Consider the following 20,644-nt stretch of genomic DNA (forward strand, 5'->3'; position numbering starts at 1 on the left):
ATTGTGTTATACTGACAGATTCATTACAGACAACAGCTGCAGAAGTGCTGGAGAAACCTCTTATGAAGTCACAAATACAGCAAGTGGACTAAAAGTTAATCTACGTGCCTATTAGAAAACCTTTCCTACAGCGCTATGAAAACGTATTTGCCCCCTTCTTGATTTCTTTTTCATATTTCTCACATTTATGTGTTTAAGATCAGCAAATGAACTTTAACTGAGTAAATAAAAATGCAGTTTTTAAATGATGATGACCATGATTTTTTTTTTTTATCAAAGGAAAAAAAAATGCCTAAAACTACCTGTATGAAAAAGTAATTGCCCCTTAAACCTAATAACTGGTTGTGCCACGCTTGATAGCAAGAACTGCGATAACTGACAATGAGTGTTTCATATCATTGTGGAGGGATTTTGGCCAACTCATCTTTGCAGAATTCTTTTAATTCAGCCACATTGAAGACTCTCCAATGTGTTAAAGGTCATGCCACAGCATCTCAGTCTGATTTAAGTTCAGACTTTGACCGGACTACTCCAAAACCTTATATTTGTTTTTGGTTTTTGAGCCATTCAGAGGTGGACTTCCTGGTGTATTTTGGATCATTGTCCTACTGACTAAGCCAAATGTCCTTGAGTTTCCTGAGCACCGTTGATGGCCGAAGATTCTCCGTCAGCATTTTCTGGTAGAGAGCAGAGTCGCCCAGAAGTCATTCAGGTCCCGAAGCTGCAAAGCAACCACCGACATTCACACTACTGCCACCGCGTTTTACTTCTGGTATGATCTTCTTTTTATGAAATGCTGTGTTAGTTTAAGTGGCTCAATCTTTCTAGAAAGTTCAGCTTTTGTCCCGTCAGTCCACAGAATATTTGCTCAAAAGTCTCAGGGGCCACCAGGATGTTTTTTGGCATGAGATGAGCCTTTGTGTTCTGTTTGGTCAGCAGAGAACAATATATCTAATTTTAAAACTTGATTAAAGTTTCATTATCTAAAAACATGTGACAACTATACAAAAAAAGTTATGAAGGGGGAAAGTACTTTTCACAGCACTGTATGTCTGAGGGATAACATCAGGAGGACGGAAATATATTTGTGTTCTATGGACGACAAAGTCAGCCTGCGATCTCCGTGGGTTCTGTCACCAGTTTGGCTCCATTCCACACAGTCTTGAACTGCTCCGGCACTGGGAACTCCCTCTGTTTAAAAAAAAAAGGAAAACAAAAACAAAGTAAGTGTAAGAACAGCTGCACACATGGAGAGAATTAGCTCAGCCTTTATCTCGGTTACTCACGTAATCGTCCTCTCCTTCAGGTATCATGATGTTCATCTCAGAGCTCTTGGCACTGACAATGTCACAGCTGACGGAGTCCTTACTCAGGTAGACCTGGCAGCCCTCGGTCTTGTTGATGGAAATGGTGGGAACTGTTCCCAAAACCTGCAGAAACACATGCCTCACTTACTGACAGGCTTTTTTTGGGCACGGTGAGATGTTATTTTACACTTTGGGTGTAAAACTCTGAACAGTTTTAAGAAAACGAAAGCGGACCTACGAGACACTCGGCACATCACTTAATTCTGTGTCAAAATAAAAATGTGTTCACCTGTAACTGAATCGATTTGCAGTTAATGATCTCCACGATCCCAACAACGTTCTCAAAAACCACACCCAGCTTCTTACAGTTGTCTAGACGGGATGAGAACAAACCAGATGAAGATTATAATCCCACGTTATGAAATCTGTGCTCAAACTCATGATTTTGTTTTCAGGCAGCTTACCAATGATGATGGAGTTTATTTTGCCCTTAATCTGCAGGGTGGAGTTATTACAACTGAAGACGTACGCCACCTGTTTAAGCTCCGTCTCCTCGATCACCAGGTCGTGCTTCTGCTCAAAGTTTTCCTGCAACAATAAGGATTCAAAAATCTAGATTAGCAGCCGGTCTACCAGGACACATGGATTGGGTTTGTTGCTACGATATAAATGAGAGCTGGGTAGGTGCAAATTAAATTGTCATTGAAATTTTCCAAAGTGCCCTTCATTTCAGCTCCTGTTGTGGGTTTAATTAAATACAAATGATCCTCAAAATAGGATTTACACATCGCACGTACCACCCTCCATTTCTTCCCCTCCAGCTCCAGCAGAGGGGGTCTTTTCTGGGCAGGTGTAGTGGGTGAAGCCACAGGCCCCGCGTTCTTGCCTTTGGCTGTTGTTGGTTGTTGAGAACGCAGATTGGGGTTCTTGTGGGTCTTCTGGTCATCTGACACATGCTTCAGACCTACAGATGGAAAGTGTGAGGATAAAATTATGAGTTTAAAAATATACGCTTAAATTAAATTAAGGTGGAAACTGTCGCTCAGCTCTTCTGCGTTGCTCGTGGATGCACCTTTAGTGATGTCCATGCCCTGGTTGAGTTGGGCAAATAGTGCGGAGTGCTGGGCTACGGCGGCGTCCGCCTGAGGCTTGGCGTCGTCATCGGTGAACACCGGAGGAGGGCCAGGGGGTGGAGGAGGTGGTGGAGGTGGACAGGGTGCACTCGGGGCTGGGGGCGAATCAAAGAGAGAAGCAGGAGCGATGGGGCCCTGAGAGATGTTGGAAGAAAATAAAATATTTTAAAAATAATTCAAGTGTATTTACTAAAATATTTTAATTTGACTCAGGCTCTGAATCTGAGGTCTGCCTGTTTATTTCATTTAAAGTGTACTTAAATCGTACAACTCTGCAGTGCTCGCAGACCCTGGTCCTCTAACACTTGATGTGAGTAATGTAAAAAACACAAAGCAACACAATCACATTTTTATGTGAACTGTTTGAGTTTTAAGAAAGTTAAAACACTTAAATTTAGTAACTTCAATTTAAGCAGATCTCACTCACGTTGCCTTCAGTTCACATGACTCATCCTGTGTGTTGGTTGTACTACTTAAGCTAAGTGTTGTGCACGAATATTGAACAAGTTAATCTGAACAAAATCTTTACCTAATTTTTTTTATTTGAATGAATTTGGATACTATTTTAAACTAAAGTAAGCTTTTATAATACAGTGAAACACAGCATCTTTGGTTTGTGAGCTTTCCCTTTAAAATTAAACTAACAAGAACAAAACAACTAAACAAACAAGTTTAAACAATAAAGAAAATGAAGGCAATGCAACAAGAAACAAAACAATAACGACTAAGAAAAAAAAGATAAAACAAATTTATGAAATATGAAAAATGATTAGATGAATGTCAGCTGAGAGTGACCTCTCTCCTCCCAGGATCTAACAGGAGTTTTCCTGCTTGATGGGTGAAAAACAGACAGCTTCACATTAAAATGGCCCAAATTTTACGACTGCACTGTTTCTCAAACGTAACCCCGGGATAGACCGGCCACCTGTCCAGGACGTACACGGCTCTCGGCCTACGACAGCTGGGATAGACCACAGCTCGCCCCTCGCGACCCTGAATTGGATAAGCGTAAGAAGATGGATGCACTGTTGTGCCAGAAAAGAAAAATCAAGATGTTTTTTCCCCCAAACTTTGTTCATTACAGATTTTTTATAACATCAGAATTTAAATTATGAAGAAAAAGGTCCTTTAAGTAGCTCTGATGTGTAAGGAAGAGAAGGGTACACACACACACACACACACACACACACACACACACACACACACACACACACACACACACACACACACACACACACACACACACACACACACACATATCTGCTTTTTGAAGATCTAGCACAGCTGACACAGACAGACCCACACACCTACCACAGGGTTAAATTGTCACCAAACGTGCCTCTGAGTGCTCAGACTTGACCTTTGACACGAGTAACATGTGTTGTGAATATCACTGCTGAACAATGTAGACCTGTTACACTAAACAGCTCACTGCATGCCTCTGGATTAGAACCAGCAGATGTGTGCACGCACACATTCATGCATGGCTGTAAAACTATCTACTGAACACTTCTTTGTGTGTGTATTTGTGGGTTTTTGTGTACAAAAAGGATTTAGGTGGGAAAAAAAAGGTGGCTCCTTGTGTTAATATAATTAGCTTCACTTAAAATCTTCTTAATTTCTGCTGTTTTAAACTACAGCTTAAGCAATCAACAATCTATTAGATAGTTGACATCTATTGTTTCCTGTTTCTGACATGAAGAACTCCTTGCTTGAAGGTTTGAAGGCTTCACCCCGAGATTTATGAAGCAGAGATTACTATTTTTATCGATTTCAAAGATTTTATACGAGAAATAATCAGCTGAAATAAATAAAACAACTGTCAGTTCAACCATTTAAACAGTGATAACTAGAATCATGTTAACTACAAGCCCCCGAGGGACAACTGGAACAAATATTTGAAGTGTTAAAAGTGTGATGTTGACTACTCAGAATCGGACTTGCTTTAACGTTATAAGTTCTTTTGTTTTTTTTTACCCTGTGTCTAGTTTAATGTGACCGTTTGCATGGGTCCATATGTCAGCCTGTGGATAGGCCTGTCACTAAAGCGCTGTCTGAGCAGCAGATGACGGGTTGCATCGGTGAAGAGGGACCAGCCCTGCAGTTTAGGTTACGGCACAGGCTGTGTGTGTACACAGGCTCTTTGTCGGGGCAACTTCTGTAAAGAAAACCTCCATTCAAGTAAATCGTGAGGACCACCTGTTGGTACCACACACTCCGGTCCTTGTTTGCGCACACACACTCTGTGTCTCTCGCACATGCAGCAGCTCTGCTGTCCGACAGCAGGGCCAGCAGCTGACACACACAGCCGCCGCAGGCTCTCAAGTTTCTGCATGCAGACAGTACACATGTGAGCACAGTTGTTGAGCATTAGTTTTAGCTGAGCATAGGTTTTCATCGTTTCATGTTGCAATAAAGGAAAAAGTGAACCTTTTGGGGCTTATTTGATTCCCTGCTGAGAGCAGAAGATCTCTTAACTTAGAGTGCAAACAGAAGGAAGCAGCTGCCCTGAATGCCCAAAGGTACAGTTGTGGTCAGAAGTTTACATCCACTCATCAAGGGCACGAATGATTTCTTAGAACTGTTCTTTTTCCATTGTCGAATGAGTGTACTGCATACATCTTTAATGACTTTAAAAAATAAGAAAACACACATTAAATCTTTTAACTTTTTTAATTTCACAAGGCCTGCTAACTTCTCATTAGTGATCATGATCGACTACGTTGTAGTTTCTCTTTGCCAGTATAAAAGGATTAGTTTAAAAGCACTCACTGGACTGACCAATACTCAGAACAACGGGAAAGTCCAAGGAACTCAGTGAAGACTAAGAAGGGGAATTGTGGATTTAAGCAAGTTTCTTGGAGTCATTTCTAAACAACTGCAGGATTTATCAGTTCAAACAACTGTACTTAAATACAAGTTATTGAAATGGGCCATCACTTTGGCGGTGTCAGGAGGAAGACCCAAACTGTCACCTTCAGATGAGAGGAAACTGGTTAGGAGCCACCAGAAACCACCAAGGCTCAAGTCTGGAAACTGGAATCTGCTGGAAGACCAGCATCACTGTCCACAGTGAAACCAGTTTTTCATTGTCATGGACTGAGAGGGTGCAGACCAAGACAGAAGCCATTGCTACTAAATCGACACTTTTAACCTCGACTGAAATTTGCAGCTGCCCACATGGAAAAGCGAGACGGTGGTCAGGCGAGACAAAGATTCTTGAATGGCCTTACCAAAACCCCGACCTCAGCCTGTGTGGACTGCACTTCAAAGCCGAGTCTACGCCAGGAAACCAACTAAATTAAATGAACTCTAACATTATCTTTCTTCCATAAAGTGTGGTCAAATATCCGGCCAGATTTATACCAGAAAATTATTGATGGGTGCCAAAAGCGTCCGGTAGAGGTGCAACTTGCTAAGGGACATTTAACCAAATATTAGTGGCCGTGTGTGTATTTACTTGAGCCTTGATGAATTAGATAAAATCTGAAATGAAGGCAAACTTGTGCATCTGCTTCTTGTTTTGTTAAAGGTATTAAATATGCTGTACAATCATTCCACCCTGTAAAAAGGGTGTCCATGATGACTATATCTCCACAGCACCTTTAAAGCTCAGTAATGAAAATGGTTTATTTTATTTATTTTATTTGAGTTTAAAATTAAACTATGAATGACACTATCCAGGCCAGCTGTTTCACTTTGTTAACATTCTTCATGCTAAGCTCAGATCTCCCGACCATCTCCTGGCAGCAACCTCGTAGTTACAAATATGACAGCATTATTGATCCTCACTTGCGGCTCAGAGCAAGAGTGAACAGGCATCTTTCCCCTCGGATCAACAATTCAGTTAATAAGGAAAGTGAAGCTTTAGTTTTGTTGTTTCTTTCTGTAATCAAATCAAGAGGAAAAACTCTTCTAACCGATAAGGGAAAAAGATTTGGTTTCAGATCACTGTAATCTCTGAGATCTAGCAAAGGCTAGTCCTTGAGTAGACATTAACAGTGTGTGTGTGTGTGTGAGTGTGTGTGGGAGGGACAGAGGTCTTTGAAAGCTTCACAGAGAAATGCGGTGAGCGGCCACTGAGGAGAAGCTCATTCATTCATTCATTCATGCTCCCTGCAGTGGTTTATGTAACTGACTGCTCCATAACTAAAAATGGTAGAAGTTATTTTGAGCAGATATAAAACGATCAAGCCGTGCGAACAGAAACCAAAAGAAAACACAGCTGACATTATAAAGCACTAGTAACAGGAGTGATTCAGGCTCAGGTATGAGAAGGTGGTGAGTATAACATAAAACAGCACAATATTGCACTAACAAAGGCAAAAAAGCCTTTTGAATCCATCTACGTGGCACCTCGCTTGTGTACTCACACTCTTGCTCCACACCAGACCTGTCGTGTGGTGCTGTTTGATGAACGCCTGCATCTCAGTCCAGATCAACAGGTAGGAGCGCACCCAGTCCACATGGCGTCTGTCTCTGGGAGAGACAAACGTATAACGGTCAAATAAAAAATTATATATGAAGGAAGCTGAGGCATGTGGATGAGGATGGACCTGAGCAGGTGAGCGGAGCAAGAAACTCACGATGCAGCGTTTTGCAGGTTAAATTGATACAGAAATGTTTTAACAATTTGGGAAATAAATAAAAAATCTGCTTTATTGTTGAACACCGTTAGTCTGCATTCGCCATGCTACCTTTCTAATTTTCATCTACTTTTGCATTCTAGCCTCCTGTCATCTCTCTACCTGATTTGTTTACCACAGTCACTTTCATGGTTTGCATGAATTGTCATTTATGGAATAAATAAATCAGCTGTAATGTTTCAAATATCTAGAAAAGATGAAAAATGAGCTATATTTACGTTTCCTTGTAGTCCTTAAGCACTCTGTTGGTGTAGAAGGTGGCAGCATCGTTCATCTCCTTTACATATGGACCAGGCTTCTGACTCTGAGATGGAGAGAGATAAAATCTCCTGAAAGCTGTGACATAAACACTTCTCTGAACATCTTAAGTTCAGCACGTTTCATAAGTGGCGAAAAGCGGCGTCCTGCCAGTAACCTGCACAGACCAGAAGCAGCTTCAAAGACTTGTATTCAAGCACTGGAGATGGTGATCTTTGATCTTAAAATGATCTTCGCCTCAAGTCAGAAGAAATGTTTGTACTGATGGAAAACAGAAAAAGTCCATGTTGTAGGAAGAAAAACTAAGGTCTTACTTTTAGTTATTTATCTGCATGAAAGGTTGTTTATGCAGATGATTGAAAAGTTGGCTTAACTTCGTGTTTGCTTTTGTCTGACGGGTTTAAGCTAACATCAGCGTCATTTACCATCAGCTTGTTATTACACACACTACTCATAAAGGTTGAATACTTGCTCCTGAGGACCATCAAATTCAAAAAAGGGCTAATAGCTTTCTGTTCAGACAGTTGATATGCTTTCTTTCTTGTATTGTGGCTTAAATAGGTTTTATCAGACATGCCAATCTTTACACAGCATCATGTGCACGTTCATGTGTGCTCATCCTTACCACGGCCACCCAGCCCAGTGCGGGGATGCTCTCGCTGACGGCTGAAAGGTGGTTGAAGAGGCTGCTGCCACGGTTTCTTTCTCTGAAGCTCTGAATCTCCTGGATGTGATCTGAAATCGGCTTCAAGAGGTCCTGGAGCTCTGTCTGCAAGAGCAGGAGGGAGAAATTAGGAAGAGGACAGGAGATGGGTGTAAAAGAGAAGGGTCATTATAATCTGAACCATATAAACATCAAATTCTCTTATTTGTTTAAGAAACACTGATGCCTGTAAAATCTTACTCGCTAGTATATTTTAGCCACCTCCTTAGCCCCTCTTTTAGAATCTGAGCTATATTTCCATGCCCACTTCGGCACCATCCAGCAATTCCTAAACTGGGCTGCAGGAGACGGTCTGATTTGATTAGCCCAGGCCTTTTTTCCACTGGAACATCCAGATCTCAGTTACGGTATAGCTCGTCTCATAGTTCTCAGCTCCCCTCCCCATCGCTCCGAGCCTGAAAACATTCCTCAGTTCATGGGGAGATCCCTGTGGCCTTGTAAGGCATACCGTTTCTCCAATGTTTACAGTTTATCAATTACACATGCACCCGCGCTCACAGAAGTACAGGAACACAGCGTTTCACTGGCAAATAGCTGCTACTTGCTTACATGTTCTGATCTGCTGTGAAATGAGTGTAATGTAGAACATATGGAGCTAATGAGCTGTGACAGGAGGAAGCTGATGAACAATCAGGAGGAGCTGGCAGTGATCGGTTAAGCTGCAGCGGTGCTCCTGATACATGCATCACCTAGACGTGAGCAAGAGGTGATGCTTGAAATGAAAATCTATTCATGTGCATCAGGTTTAGTAGTTTTATGTTCGAGAGCAGGAGAGCAACAAAAACAGCACTAAACTTTATTTCCCAACAAATTCTTCCCCTGATCAGACGCACATGATCTTCATAAGCACAGACAGACGCCCCTTTCTCTGCTCCTCCAGCTGCTTTTATTCCCTCTAAGTCCACCTAATGGCTGTCTTTGAAGCAATACATCACCTCTTTGCTGCAGCAAATAGGCCGTGCTTAAGAGTGAGCATGTAGGACGAATTTAAGGTAGCAAGCAAGATTTGAGGGGTGAAGTTTGCCTCCCTAAGGCGTAACTTTTTCCATTACCTTTCCCTATAGTAATTCCTTCCATTACTAATCTGTTATCTCTATTGCCAGTATTTAAAGGCGAGCAATTACTCATTTAATACAAATTTATGAGTACTGGAGGATAAATTCAGAGGAAAAACATCTGACTTTACCCTGCTGAGATCTGAGCTCTTGTTCGGGATGCATGAGGTGCAATAAGTCTGTGACGAGCAGAGTAAAGTATAAGGTGCAGAAAAATCCAACTGTAATGCACCCATATAAGTAAGCAGGATCTTAGGGAGTAAAAAATAACATACACAAAGGTGCTGGGTGCACCTTTGTGTATGTTATGTTTATGTATATGTTCATAAGGACAGCCTCTTTAAGAGTGTTAAAACTGTTGTGTTATATGATCACATATTTAATGATGACCTGTCCAAAGTGTATCACACCCCCAACCCAGTGTCATGGTCCTTGCCATGCAGACGTGCCATTTGCTGTTTTTTGTCCTCTGCCTCTACAGTCACATTTCCCAGTTTTCTGTGTTTGTTTGCATGTGGATGCACTAGTTTTCTGGCCTGTTTTCCACCTTCTGGTTCCTGCACACCTCCCTTTGATGACTTCACTGTGGCCGCTTCAGAAGGAAGTGGCACAGAGTCAGTCTTCGTTGGTTCGTTTGCATGCAAACAGTTCGCTCTGAGAATTCCCGGACACAGAGGGGTGAGAAAGAATGACTTTCCGTACACGTTAGTCGTTTACCAGCTGAAGAACTCCAAACTTTTACAAAGCCAGGAGAAGTTTCTGCAAAAAAGAAGCGCTTGCACTCCCATACCAGCTGTGGGAAGGTTCATGTGCTGGCAAGATGTATTAGAGCAGCTAATTGATTCATTTCCACTTTTGTTGTTTACTGCTGAGCTATCAACACACTGACAAAAGAGTTATTGACAAGCTCAGCTGAGTGTGCTGAATCATTATTGCCATCTATCAGATTTTTGAGCTTTTTGCTTCTTTCAGTGCCGAGAACAATCCGGCAAAAAGGATAAAAAACGTCAGCTCACATCATGTGTTTGGCTGAGCTCAGTGCGTTATAACAGCACAGGACTTGACTTCCTACACAAGCGCTGCATCAAAGGCAGAAAGTCATGTGTGAACTGCCGGGACCAGCAGCGCGCACACACACACACACACACACACACACACACACACACACACACACACACACACACACAGAGTCACACACACACGGTGAGTTAACGGGCCAACCTGAGGTCACATGAGAGAGAGAGTGAGATGCCTACTTTCTCTGACTCTTTCTCTCTTTGTCTAACACTCGATCTAACTGACACACACACACACACACACATACACACATGCACACCAACAACAGGCTCAAATATAGAACATGCCCATAAAAAGTCAGAGAGCACAACAGAGCTGCGCTGTGGAGGAAGGCCAGAAGTTTTGGAGATATGTGTGTGCGCATGTGAGTGTGTGTGTGTGTGTGTGTGTGTGTGTGTGTGGATAGAAAAGGGGCACTGCCCAGAGTTACACACTTTTCTCTATCTGTGCTGAGAGCTACAGATATAGACCTGACTGCGGAAAGCTGTGAGAGATTTCTGAAGAGAGTTTTGTACTCGGGGGAATATTTTTGTTTTTGGTGTTTGGTTGTGCACTGAAAGGTTTTTAGGTTATGTTGACTGTGCAAAGGAAACCGTTTCATGCTAAGGTAGAAAGCTTAAATCAGGCTTATAAATTCAAACCTAAACTGGCATCTATGACAGTTAAACCAAGGAGGGCATGTTCTATTGAACAATATCTGCTGTTCAACCTGTTTTAAAGGTTATAAACAGAAGTGTCTTTTTATTCCTATTCATCCTGCATGATATGAATGCAGATTAACATCTGAACATTTGAAAACTACGTTACAGTTTTCATGCAAGCTTCAGGTCTTTAGGTTCCAAATTTTACCAGCTTTTCTTGTGAAACCTGAACGCCTGTCTGTAAAAACAGACACCAAAGGTGTGCGGTTTTACCTAACTCAGTTTTAATTTATGTTTTATTGCTCTCGGTTTTAACTGGGTTACAACATGAGGGTGTGAAGTTTTTGCTCATGCTGCACATTCAAAAAGACAATGAAAGAAGCTTTCATTGGCCATTATGTGGTTGGATCAGGGCGTTGGTAGCAGCTCTTGAGCCACCATTTCCCCGTTTTCCGTGTTTTGTTTTGAGTTTCGTTGTGATGCTGAATGTGTCTCTCCTCTCTATCAGCCCACCCCTCTCCTGGGTTAGTCCCCCTCTCTCTCTCACTCTTTCCTTGTTTGCATTTCTGACTATCTCTGAATGCTCGTTTCACAGCCTCTCAACCAATGACCTGACAGATCGGGAGTAATCACTTCCTGGTGGGCTCTGTGGACCCTGTAACACACACACACATACAACACAAGCAGAAGGCCAATGGGATGATATCATTCTCTCACACACAGACACAGACATCTCTCCCACCCCTCTGCTCTCTATACGTGAACATGTTGGGAATGTGTTGTATTAGCATTTTCTTGGTCAAAGAGCAGAGTAATCCCTCTGTGAACAGACGGGCCTGCTGGGAAACACATGGGTCAGACCGTTACAGAGGACTGAGGCCTAGCTCATCTCTCTGTTAGGCTGCTGCTGTAATTTGATGCAATTTGGCCCTTAAAGTCATGAGAGCTGCACCACGCTTCAGCAGGTTTTGTGTGGCTCAGCTGGGAGCTGAAACACAAACAGCCAATCGCAGTCATGGAATCCAGTCACATGGTAACACTGTTTGCGTCACATTCAGACAGGCTCTAAAGACAATAAAGAGGATACAGTGAAAAATAATGATGGCAGGGAGGCCATGACTGGTGTTTCTCTAACAACACGATGGCCAATAAACCTGATATACGTTGCTAAGACAAGCACTGAACTGCTCTGTCATATCAGGTTAGGTTTCATGGAGCCATCTTTTTGTGATGTTGAGTGGTACTTGTTGCGATATTATTTAGTTTTGGTTTCTGTTTTGAGTTCCTGGGGTTTTCCTGTTTTTGCCATCCTCTTTCTTTGTCTTCCTGATTTTTTATAGAAATTACTTTTCCTTGTTCATCTTCTTTGTTTTTGTCTTTCCCTGTAATGATGCCTTGTTTTCTCCTGTCTTCCCTTCTTCCTGATTGTCTAACCTACCTTTTGTATGTGGACAGCTTTCCACCATATATCATTGTCCATTTCATTAGGTACACCTCACTAGTACGTGGTTGGCCTTCCCTTCAGAACTGCCTTTTTTCCACCTTGCCTCCTGTTATGAGGCAAATCATTAATAATGTAAGTCAATGACCCTCTTAAGGGACAATCCCCACTAAGGTTTAAACACCTGGGACTCTCCAACATTTGGTCTTAGAACTGAAGAAGCTTCTCAGATGAGACATGAAACATCTTAAGCTTAAAGAAGTCCAGTCACTTTCTTTCCAAGCTCCTTAGACTACCAAGATCTGGATGTCTACAACCTACACAGACATGTTTATATGATGTTCAGTTGGTACTAAGAGGTCCAAAAGTGTGCCAGAAAAATATCCCCCACACCAATACACCACCTGCTGCCTGAACTGTTGATACAAGGCAGGATGGATCCATGCTTTCATGTTATTTATGCCAAATCCTGACCCTACCATCTGGCTGTCACAACAGAAAATGAGACTCATCAGACCAGGCTACACTTCTACGGCCCAACGTTTGTGAGCTCGTGTAAATTCTAGCTTCAGTCTCCTGTCCTTAGGTGATTGTCGTGTAAGAGCTTCTCGGAAAAAAGAAAACAAAATCACCTCTGTGGGATTATTTTAGTTTTAAACAAGCTGACAGAGTTAAACCAGACCGGCTGCAGCCTGTGAACGAATAAAAAGGACAGATGCCATATGCTATTAAATAATCAGGGTGCATAACCACACTTGTAGTTTTTGTTGTAGTTCATCAAATATTATTTAACAGCTGATCAGACAGAAAACACTGCACTATTGTAGTGTCCTTACCTAACCATATAAAGCACTTTGAGGTGACTGTTGTTGTTATTTTTGGTGCTTTATAAATAAAATCGTACTGTTTTGTGAAAGATTGAAATCGGTGACATACGATTATGCATAATATGTCCCGACTCCATAAGCCAGTTCATTTTAGCTCATGTTTTCAGTTGTGTTTTACAAGTTTAATAAGATCTTTATATAAGACAAATTATATTATAATTACCCAGTGCCCATAAAAAAAAACCCCAAAACAAAACAACCCCCCAAAAACCATCCCACAGCTTCTGAGGTTACACTGTGACATCATCAGTGCAGGTTTCCCTTTTAATGTCCTCCTGTCGTACCTGCGCTGGTTCCTGGTGTGTGGCAGCCATCTTGATGAAAGCTCTCTGAGTCTGTAAGGCGTTCATCACCATCTCTGCCTGTCAGTCACAAAGTGTAAATGTTAGGACTGATCTCATAATACATTATGATATACTTGATGAGTGCTTGTCTTCACAGATTGTTCACCATGCAGAAAACATGAACAATCTGAGCAGTCGCTGCAGAAATCCAGGCAAACACTCTAATGACTATGTCTAACTTATATACACACACAAACACACACTCTCACTCGCTTAGTTTGGGTTATTCCCAGCCAACCGTGTCCTCTGTGTGTGTGTGAGAGGTCCATTTGCAGGCCAAGGGAACCACCGGGGAGGCTTTTTCCATAAAAGGAGCTTTACAAACTTGAAGAAACTACCTCTGGCTCTCTCTCTCTCTCTCTCTCTCACTCTCTCTCTCTCACACACACACACACACACACACACACACACACACACACACACACACACACACACACACACACACACACCCTCCATCGTGTTCAGTGATGGGACACAGAGATGGAAACCATCTTTCAAGGCACAGAGGAAATTCAGGCATTGCTGAGTACCTTTACACGTCTGTTTTGGAGGCTTTTTGTTGTTCTGGATTCATTCCAAGGACGTAACACAGCTATTATTGCCAACTGGCATACCATAAAACACTTCCTGGTCCTACGGGGAGTAGAGGTCATTACCAAATAGGAAAAGGTCCTCCACTAACAGTTTGATAAATGAATGTAAGGTCAAAGATCAATCATACTCCCATCCTTGGCTTTGTTAAGGACAGGAAACACACACACACGGACATGTTGTCTGCCTTCTTTGGGACCACGGACCTCCCATACAGCTTTGCCTATCTAAGTGGAATCTAGAGTGGGACAATCCTGTGTTTATAAATGTGTGTCCAATGAGATAAAGGTTGGCAGAGAATGAAAATCTGTGGTGGCTCTCCTCTTTTCAGCAGTGCTCCCTTTGCAGAGAGCTCTTCTTCCTTTGCACAGCTTAGTTTATAGATAAATATATCAGGCACAAAATTAGACGCTCATTTACGAACAGTCTGATCTTTTGTTAGAGAAAGCCAAACAACAGACAACAGTCTCACATCTTTATGGCAAAAACCAAATACGTCATCTTAATTATACAGCGTTAAATGTCTTGATGAGTGTCTTGGCTTGAGAAGCAAGCAAGAAACTAAATATGTCCCAAAGTATAAAGCTAACCTTTCAAATGTTATAGTATTTTTTTGTGAACTACTTCACAACAAAGCTTTCCCAAAGCCATGTTAATGAAAAAATAATGTTCTTTAACAAGAGCAAGAGGCTCATTTAAAAAGCCCCGTTGACACTCTGAGGATAAATATATGCTCCTTATAAAGCATGAGCTGAATTCATTATGAGGTTTAGGGAATGCCCCTTTAAATCATGATCGGTTTGACAAACAGCAGAATGAGAGACCTGCTACATTGTAAGAGAAGACTGCTGCAGCAGCAGCTGCAGAAACATCTGTCTGCAGCAGCTGATGCATGGACAGTGCCTACAAGTGATTTTATATTCGTAGGGTACCATATGTGAGACTTTAGATTTTAGTGGGTGAAGCCTTACATGCTTCTCCACCTCGCTCCCTATGGCGCGGCTGTTGTTCAGGTAGTCTGACACTGGGCCACTCATCAGCACGTCGAAGGCCTCCACGCACTGAGACAGACCTGGAAAAATACAGTGAAATCCTGCTAACTTGCTTGCTTGTCTTAATTTAATCCTCCAAATGCAAGTTTAACAGACTTGCCTCCATCAATGCCGTTGACACAGTCCCCGTTGGCCATCCCGCTGGATGCCTGCGCTGACATCTGCTCGAGGCGAGTCACAGCTCGCTCCAGGCGCTGCATTAATCCTTCCATGAAGACAAACCTGGAAAACAAGAGCAGCTACGGATTCTTACTCATGGCCGCTGCTGCTGTCACATGATGACAGCTGAAATCATTACAATTCATTTATAATCATTATTTTTGTTTTATTTGGTGATGTTTGTCACTATTCAACCTTCTCACTGCGCTGCTCCTGATTTTCATCAACACTAAATTTAGCTATGTGCAGCACGCCTTGTATAAATAATGTCACTGTATGAGGTGTCTGGCTCACTGCCACAGTCACAGCCTGGGTCAGAACAATTTCAAAGTGTCACCTAGTCGGGATGAAGAAAGGCAGAAACTGATGCCAGACTGAGAGAAAAGTCAAACAACGAAGTGGATTCTTTGATTAAATATATAGTTTATTTATGGTTATTTGCTTATCTTTGGGCGCTTTAGTGATTTGAATCTTTCTTTTTTGTGTAATAATTTTGTCCTTTTTTTGTCTTTTTGTTATAGTGTGTGCAAATAAATGAATAAAAGGTAATCTCTAAAAGCTCATCTATCGTCGTGCAACTTCTTCTTTCAGCTGCTCCCCCTAGGGTTCTCCACAGCAGATCATCTGCCTCCATCTCACCCTATACTTAGCATCCTCCTCTGTCACATCCAACCATCTGCATGTCCTTCTCACTACATCCATGAATCTTCTCTGCAGCCTTGGTTTTTTCCTCCTTCCTGGCAGCTCCGTGTTCAGCATCCTTTGTCCAGCACATCCACTATCCCTCCTCTACACCTGTTCAAACCATCTCAGGTCCTAGTCCAAGTAAGATGCTGTTGTCTGATATTGTCTCTGTTTCATGCATGGCTCTGTTTTAGGGATATGACAGTAGCCTTTTTCCCTGCAGACTTCTGTGCATGGTAGCTAATGATGCACCTACACCAGCCTCACTCTTGAGCACAAACCATGTAGACCATGATTTTTTTGAAGATGCAGGAACTGAGAACATTTTCCTTTTCCTTTATCAATGTCTATATTTTGCATAAAATATGGACTGATGTATTGATATTGGAAGTTTTTGCTCTGTAACGATCAACATCAACCCCAGAAGGACAAGATATATACAACGGGAAGACCTGCTTTCTGTTTTAGTCTATGGAAACTTAAAGTGTAGAAACATATTTGCATAAATTCACATGTTTCTGGCTGTTGGACAGAGGTAAACAAACAGTAACTGAGCACCGCTGAAATACATTCGAGAATACTCCACAGACCACTTTGTCACACTGACCAGCCATATGTCTCACTATGAAGCGATGCAGGCCTGTTTCCAACATATATTAGTCAACAGAGGAGGAACTCAATCCAGCCACCCGCTGCATGTTTACGCAAACCACTGCTAGGTAACACATGCTTCCTAATCTGACACCTGCTATTTACCTGGGTGTCCAACATGCAATCCAGGGGTGTGAGTTATAGACGGCTCTGTTTGCTTTACAAAAACGATCTACAGAAACGCTCGGAAACACTCTCCAATAATATGGCAGCTATGTTGGCTGAATAGCATTCGCTGTCTGTAATCTTTGTAAATTATGTCTACTAATTATGTCCTGTGAGCAGCAAACATGTCCTGATGGGCGTCATCGAATCTCTCTGGAGAAATCTCCCAGCAGTGCCAAATTCCTGTTTCAGGACTCAGAGGTTATTTCTGCTCTGTGGGTCACAGCAGCTCTTAGGCAAGACCAGAAACCTGGAGAGCAGAATCTCAGTTTGCAACAAGCGTTTGTGTTCTCTGAAGCAGGACACTTAAAGTTTGAGCAATGAGTCGAAAATATTCTTATCAGTTTGTACTTTGGTACCAGCTTCTGGTCTCGAGGGTCTGATCCAAGTGGGATTACAAAACAAAACTTTATATTAAACATTAACCCAAAAAATACAAATAAAAAATACACAATATTTGCAAAATGTCAGCTAGTGTGCAGACCTGTCACCCTTTATCCAGTGAGGTCTGCAGATCTCCCGAGCGGCTCTGCAAAATGCGCCATAGCTCATGAAATTGTTCTTTTATTATATATACAGGGGATCATATATAGACCATTTAACTCAGCAAAACAAACATGTCATATCATCACTTCGATCTATCATAAGATCACTCCTCTCAATGGGAAGGGAACCATTCTTACAGCTTCGGATATTAGCCAGACTCATAGGCTGGTGAGCACGGCGAACTTTGTGACACAGATCAGACTGTCGCATGAGGATATGAGGATTAGTGATATGAGCGATTTCTTAAAAATAAGTCTTTCCTTTAAGAAGTCTCTGGCCCCAGAAAGTTTTGTAACACCTGCTTTTATACTTCATCTGGTAGACTTGATACCTGTTGCTTATACTCTGTGAACACACCATAACGACTGTATGTTTAGATTTGAAAATCTTTTGCCAATAAAGTAGATGTGATTTTATTAGAGCTGAAACAATTGAAGCTGATCTTCAGAGTCAAGTCAAATTTGATGGCTCCAGCAAAAAAAATCTTTAAATACTGACATAACTCAAAGATAGAACGATTATTATAATACATAATGCCTGGGTTTGTCTGGGTTTGTCTGGGTTTGAGGATAGAGCAAAAAGTTCAAATTTAAATTCAGTAGAGTGCAAAAAAATCAACTACTGTACTATTTCAAATCCAAAACACTTCATCACTGTCTCGCTTGTCAACAACCTCAAATTTTGCCTATAAAGACTGAAGCAAAGACACTCAGCCTCTGTTCTGATTTTATTGTCACTTGTCCAAATTCTCCATGGCAATGCAAAGACATGGCCAATGATGCTCTTTTAGGCTTTTCATATGGACTTACTGGAATGCATTCAGTCTAACACAAAGACCTAACGGGAGGAAGCCTGGGGGTTAAGCCTGCTGGCTGTATCAGGGATACATCTCTGTGGCATGAAAATGTGGCAGTACTGTTTTTAATGTGTCTGTAATTTCCAACAAATAGCCTTTACCTCAGTCTCCTTAATAATAGACATAAAGACAGTTAACTTTATTTATCCTGGAGAGAAAAATATGTTGTTATAGCAGCAGACTTGTGAAAATACAAACAAAGCAAAGAATACACAAACTACAAATGCCAAATGATGCATGAAAACAACAGATAAGAAAAAAAAAGAATGAATGGACTACTGACTATACTGAGTGATATGTGATTATTAAGGTGATAGAATCAGCCTGTGAAGCATTAAAAGAGGTCCAAATGTGCAAAATGTGGAGTGTTTAGTTTATGGGCAGTTAAGTGTCAGCAGGTGTCGGGTTGGCCAGCAACACAAACACTCCACAGCAAAACCAGCAGCACATGCAGTGGAAAGATTTTAGGGACTTCACCCTGACTCTGCATGTGCCTCCTGAACCCCCCGGCCTGGTATCTGATCTTTGTGGCTATATTGGGACGCAGTCTGGCTCCTGCTGTTATGGGCCTACTGTAAGATATTCCACTGTGGGCCTGGGTCCTGCACTCGGAGACACTTTGATTCTTCATCTGCTGCAACTCTTCATCCACCTACTGATGTGGGAAGCTGTGATGTGATCAGTGGGAGTTGATGGTGAAAGGTTTGGCTGTTATGATTAAGAATATTACTATTTATGTAATAATAATTTGGATTATCTATATGAGGTTAATAAAGAGATATGTAACTCATGTAATATGGACCAGAGGCTGGGAGTGTGCTGATAGATCTTTGAGAAAAAGCTGAATCAATTTAAAATATGAAAGCATATGAGTCTTGTCCAAGTCGGTTTAAAGGTTTAGTTGCCGTATTAGCGTCCTGTTGTTTCTGGGGCACAGCATATGTGATCCTAAAAAATTACTGGGCTGTTTAAACTCACACTGGTTTATCACAGCTGCAAAATGAACCCTCTCTGTGTAAACACGAGAAGACACCATCACTCCATAATAAAACATGACATGGCACCGGCTCACAGGACTTCACCCGTCATTCAGTCTGATGCTTCATATTCCGCGCCGCAATAATGTTACTCCCCGCAGCGATCGAGATAAAGGAGGTAACAAACAGTGCTCTCACATGCCCTGCCATAACATACGAAAGCAGGCTGCACGGGATCAATTTGTCTGGACATTATTATTGCGTAGGGATGCGCACCCCCACCCCGGGGCTCCATCCCTCCGCCCCACACTGAAACGAACTGAACTTGACACTGGTTAAAAAAAATCATCAGTACATCCTCTAAAAGCATCTTACCTCCCTGGTCTGGTCCGCGGTAAATTTCTGTCCGGATCTTTAGGGGTGTGATTACGCCGGGACGGATTCGTGGCAGTTCGCTGCTGTCTTGCGGTCCCCTCCTGCTCCCCTGCCCCGTCACTCAGCTGCGCGCTGCACCGGCTCCTCTTCCGGGATGTCCTAATTAAGCAACACGTTGAACCTGAGAGCCGCACAGCTGCAGAGACCAGGACCGTGACTCAGTGCCTCTCTGCTCCGGGGGAGAGACGTTTGCCTCGCAGACAACATGGCAGCCTCGGAGAGCTCTGCTAAAAATAGACAAGTGATTGGTGCTGTGGCGATGCCGGCATGGGGCTCTTTTGAGGGAATGGCCTTTTACAAGCTGGGCAGTCATCATCATCATATTCATAGTGCATGGGAATGAAATGAAGTTTTACCCCTTCGCTGACCTTTAAAACTTAAGACTGCAAATTTTCAACATTTTAAATCCCTAAACGAATACACGTCACAACAATAACTCCAAAATCAGTTAAAGGTTTAAAGCTGCCCTTTAGTTTTCTACTTTTAACGTAAATACTCCCTCAGTTCCCCAAGGTAAACAGACACCAAACCCTATTTTTAACCCCACTGAGGTCCAAGAATAGCAGACATACGCCGGTCTGTTGCAGTCATAGACTGTATATAAAAGATGGGCACAAAGTCAGAGTTTCTGTGTCATGAAAGTGCCTATCTTTTTACCTGGTTAAATCACCATGGCAACTTACAACAAGCGCATTTCCTAATCAAGAGCAGGTCCTGTTCAGCGTTTCAGTGATACCCATTGAGCCAGCTAATGCAAAGAAAGCCTGAGGGTGGTGAACTTCCTTCCTTGATGCCTCAGGTCTGAAAAGCAAAGCCAGAGTAGAAGTGTTTCAAATCTGCATTCTCTCTAACGGACAGCAGGGGTTTACTTGTAAATGAGAGTCAACATTATAGTAATAGAGGACAAGAGGATAAAGCCAAGTATGCCCACCACATCTGATTTCAAAACAAGGCAGGGGCCATGTAAATGCACAGCTTGAGGTTTCATAATGGGACTTTTCTAATGAATGCCCAT

General features: G+C 42.2%; 1 protein-coding gene across 1 annotated transcript; it reads right to left on the reverse strand.

Moving 5' to 3' along the window:
• Window positions 1–253: 253 nt before the first annotated feature.
• cap2 (cyclase associated actin cytoskeleton regulatory protein 2) lies at window positions 254–19,860 on the reverse strand. Its single transcript, XM_040019981.1, has 13 exons — window positions 19,570–19,860; window positions 15,257–15,378; window positions 15,076–15,176; window positions 13,454–13,531; window positions 7,970–8,113; window positions 7,305–7,390; window positions 6,814–6,919; window positions 2,380–2,575; window positions 2,105–2,271; window positions 1,772–1,895; window positions 1,597–1,679; window positions 1,287–1,430; window positions 254–1,191 (listed from the first exon to the last, which is right to left on the reverse strand). Exons 2-13 carry the CDS (start codon window positions 15,366–15,368, stop codon window positions 1,108–1,110), a joined length of 1,425 nt encoding a protein of 474 aa, XP_039875915.1. The 5' UTR covers window positions 15,369–15,378; window positions 19,570–19,860; the 3' UTR covers window positions 254–1,107.
• Window positions 19,861–20,644: the final 784 nt, after the last annotated feature.

This window comes from Simochromis diagramma, unplaced genomic scaffold, assembly GCF_900408965.1.
Source record: "Simochromis diagramma unplaced genomic scaffold, fSimDia1.1 OVJJ01000753.1, whole genome shotgun sequence".
NCBI lineage: Eukaryota > Metazoa > Chordata > Actinopteri > Cichliformes > Cichlidae > Simochromis > Simochromis diagramma.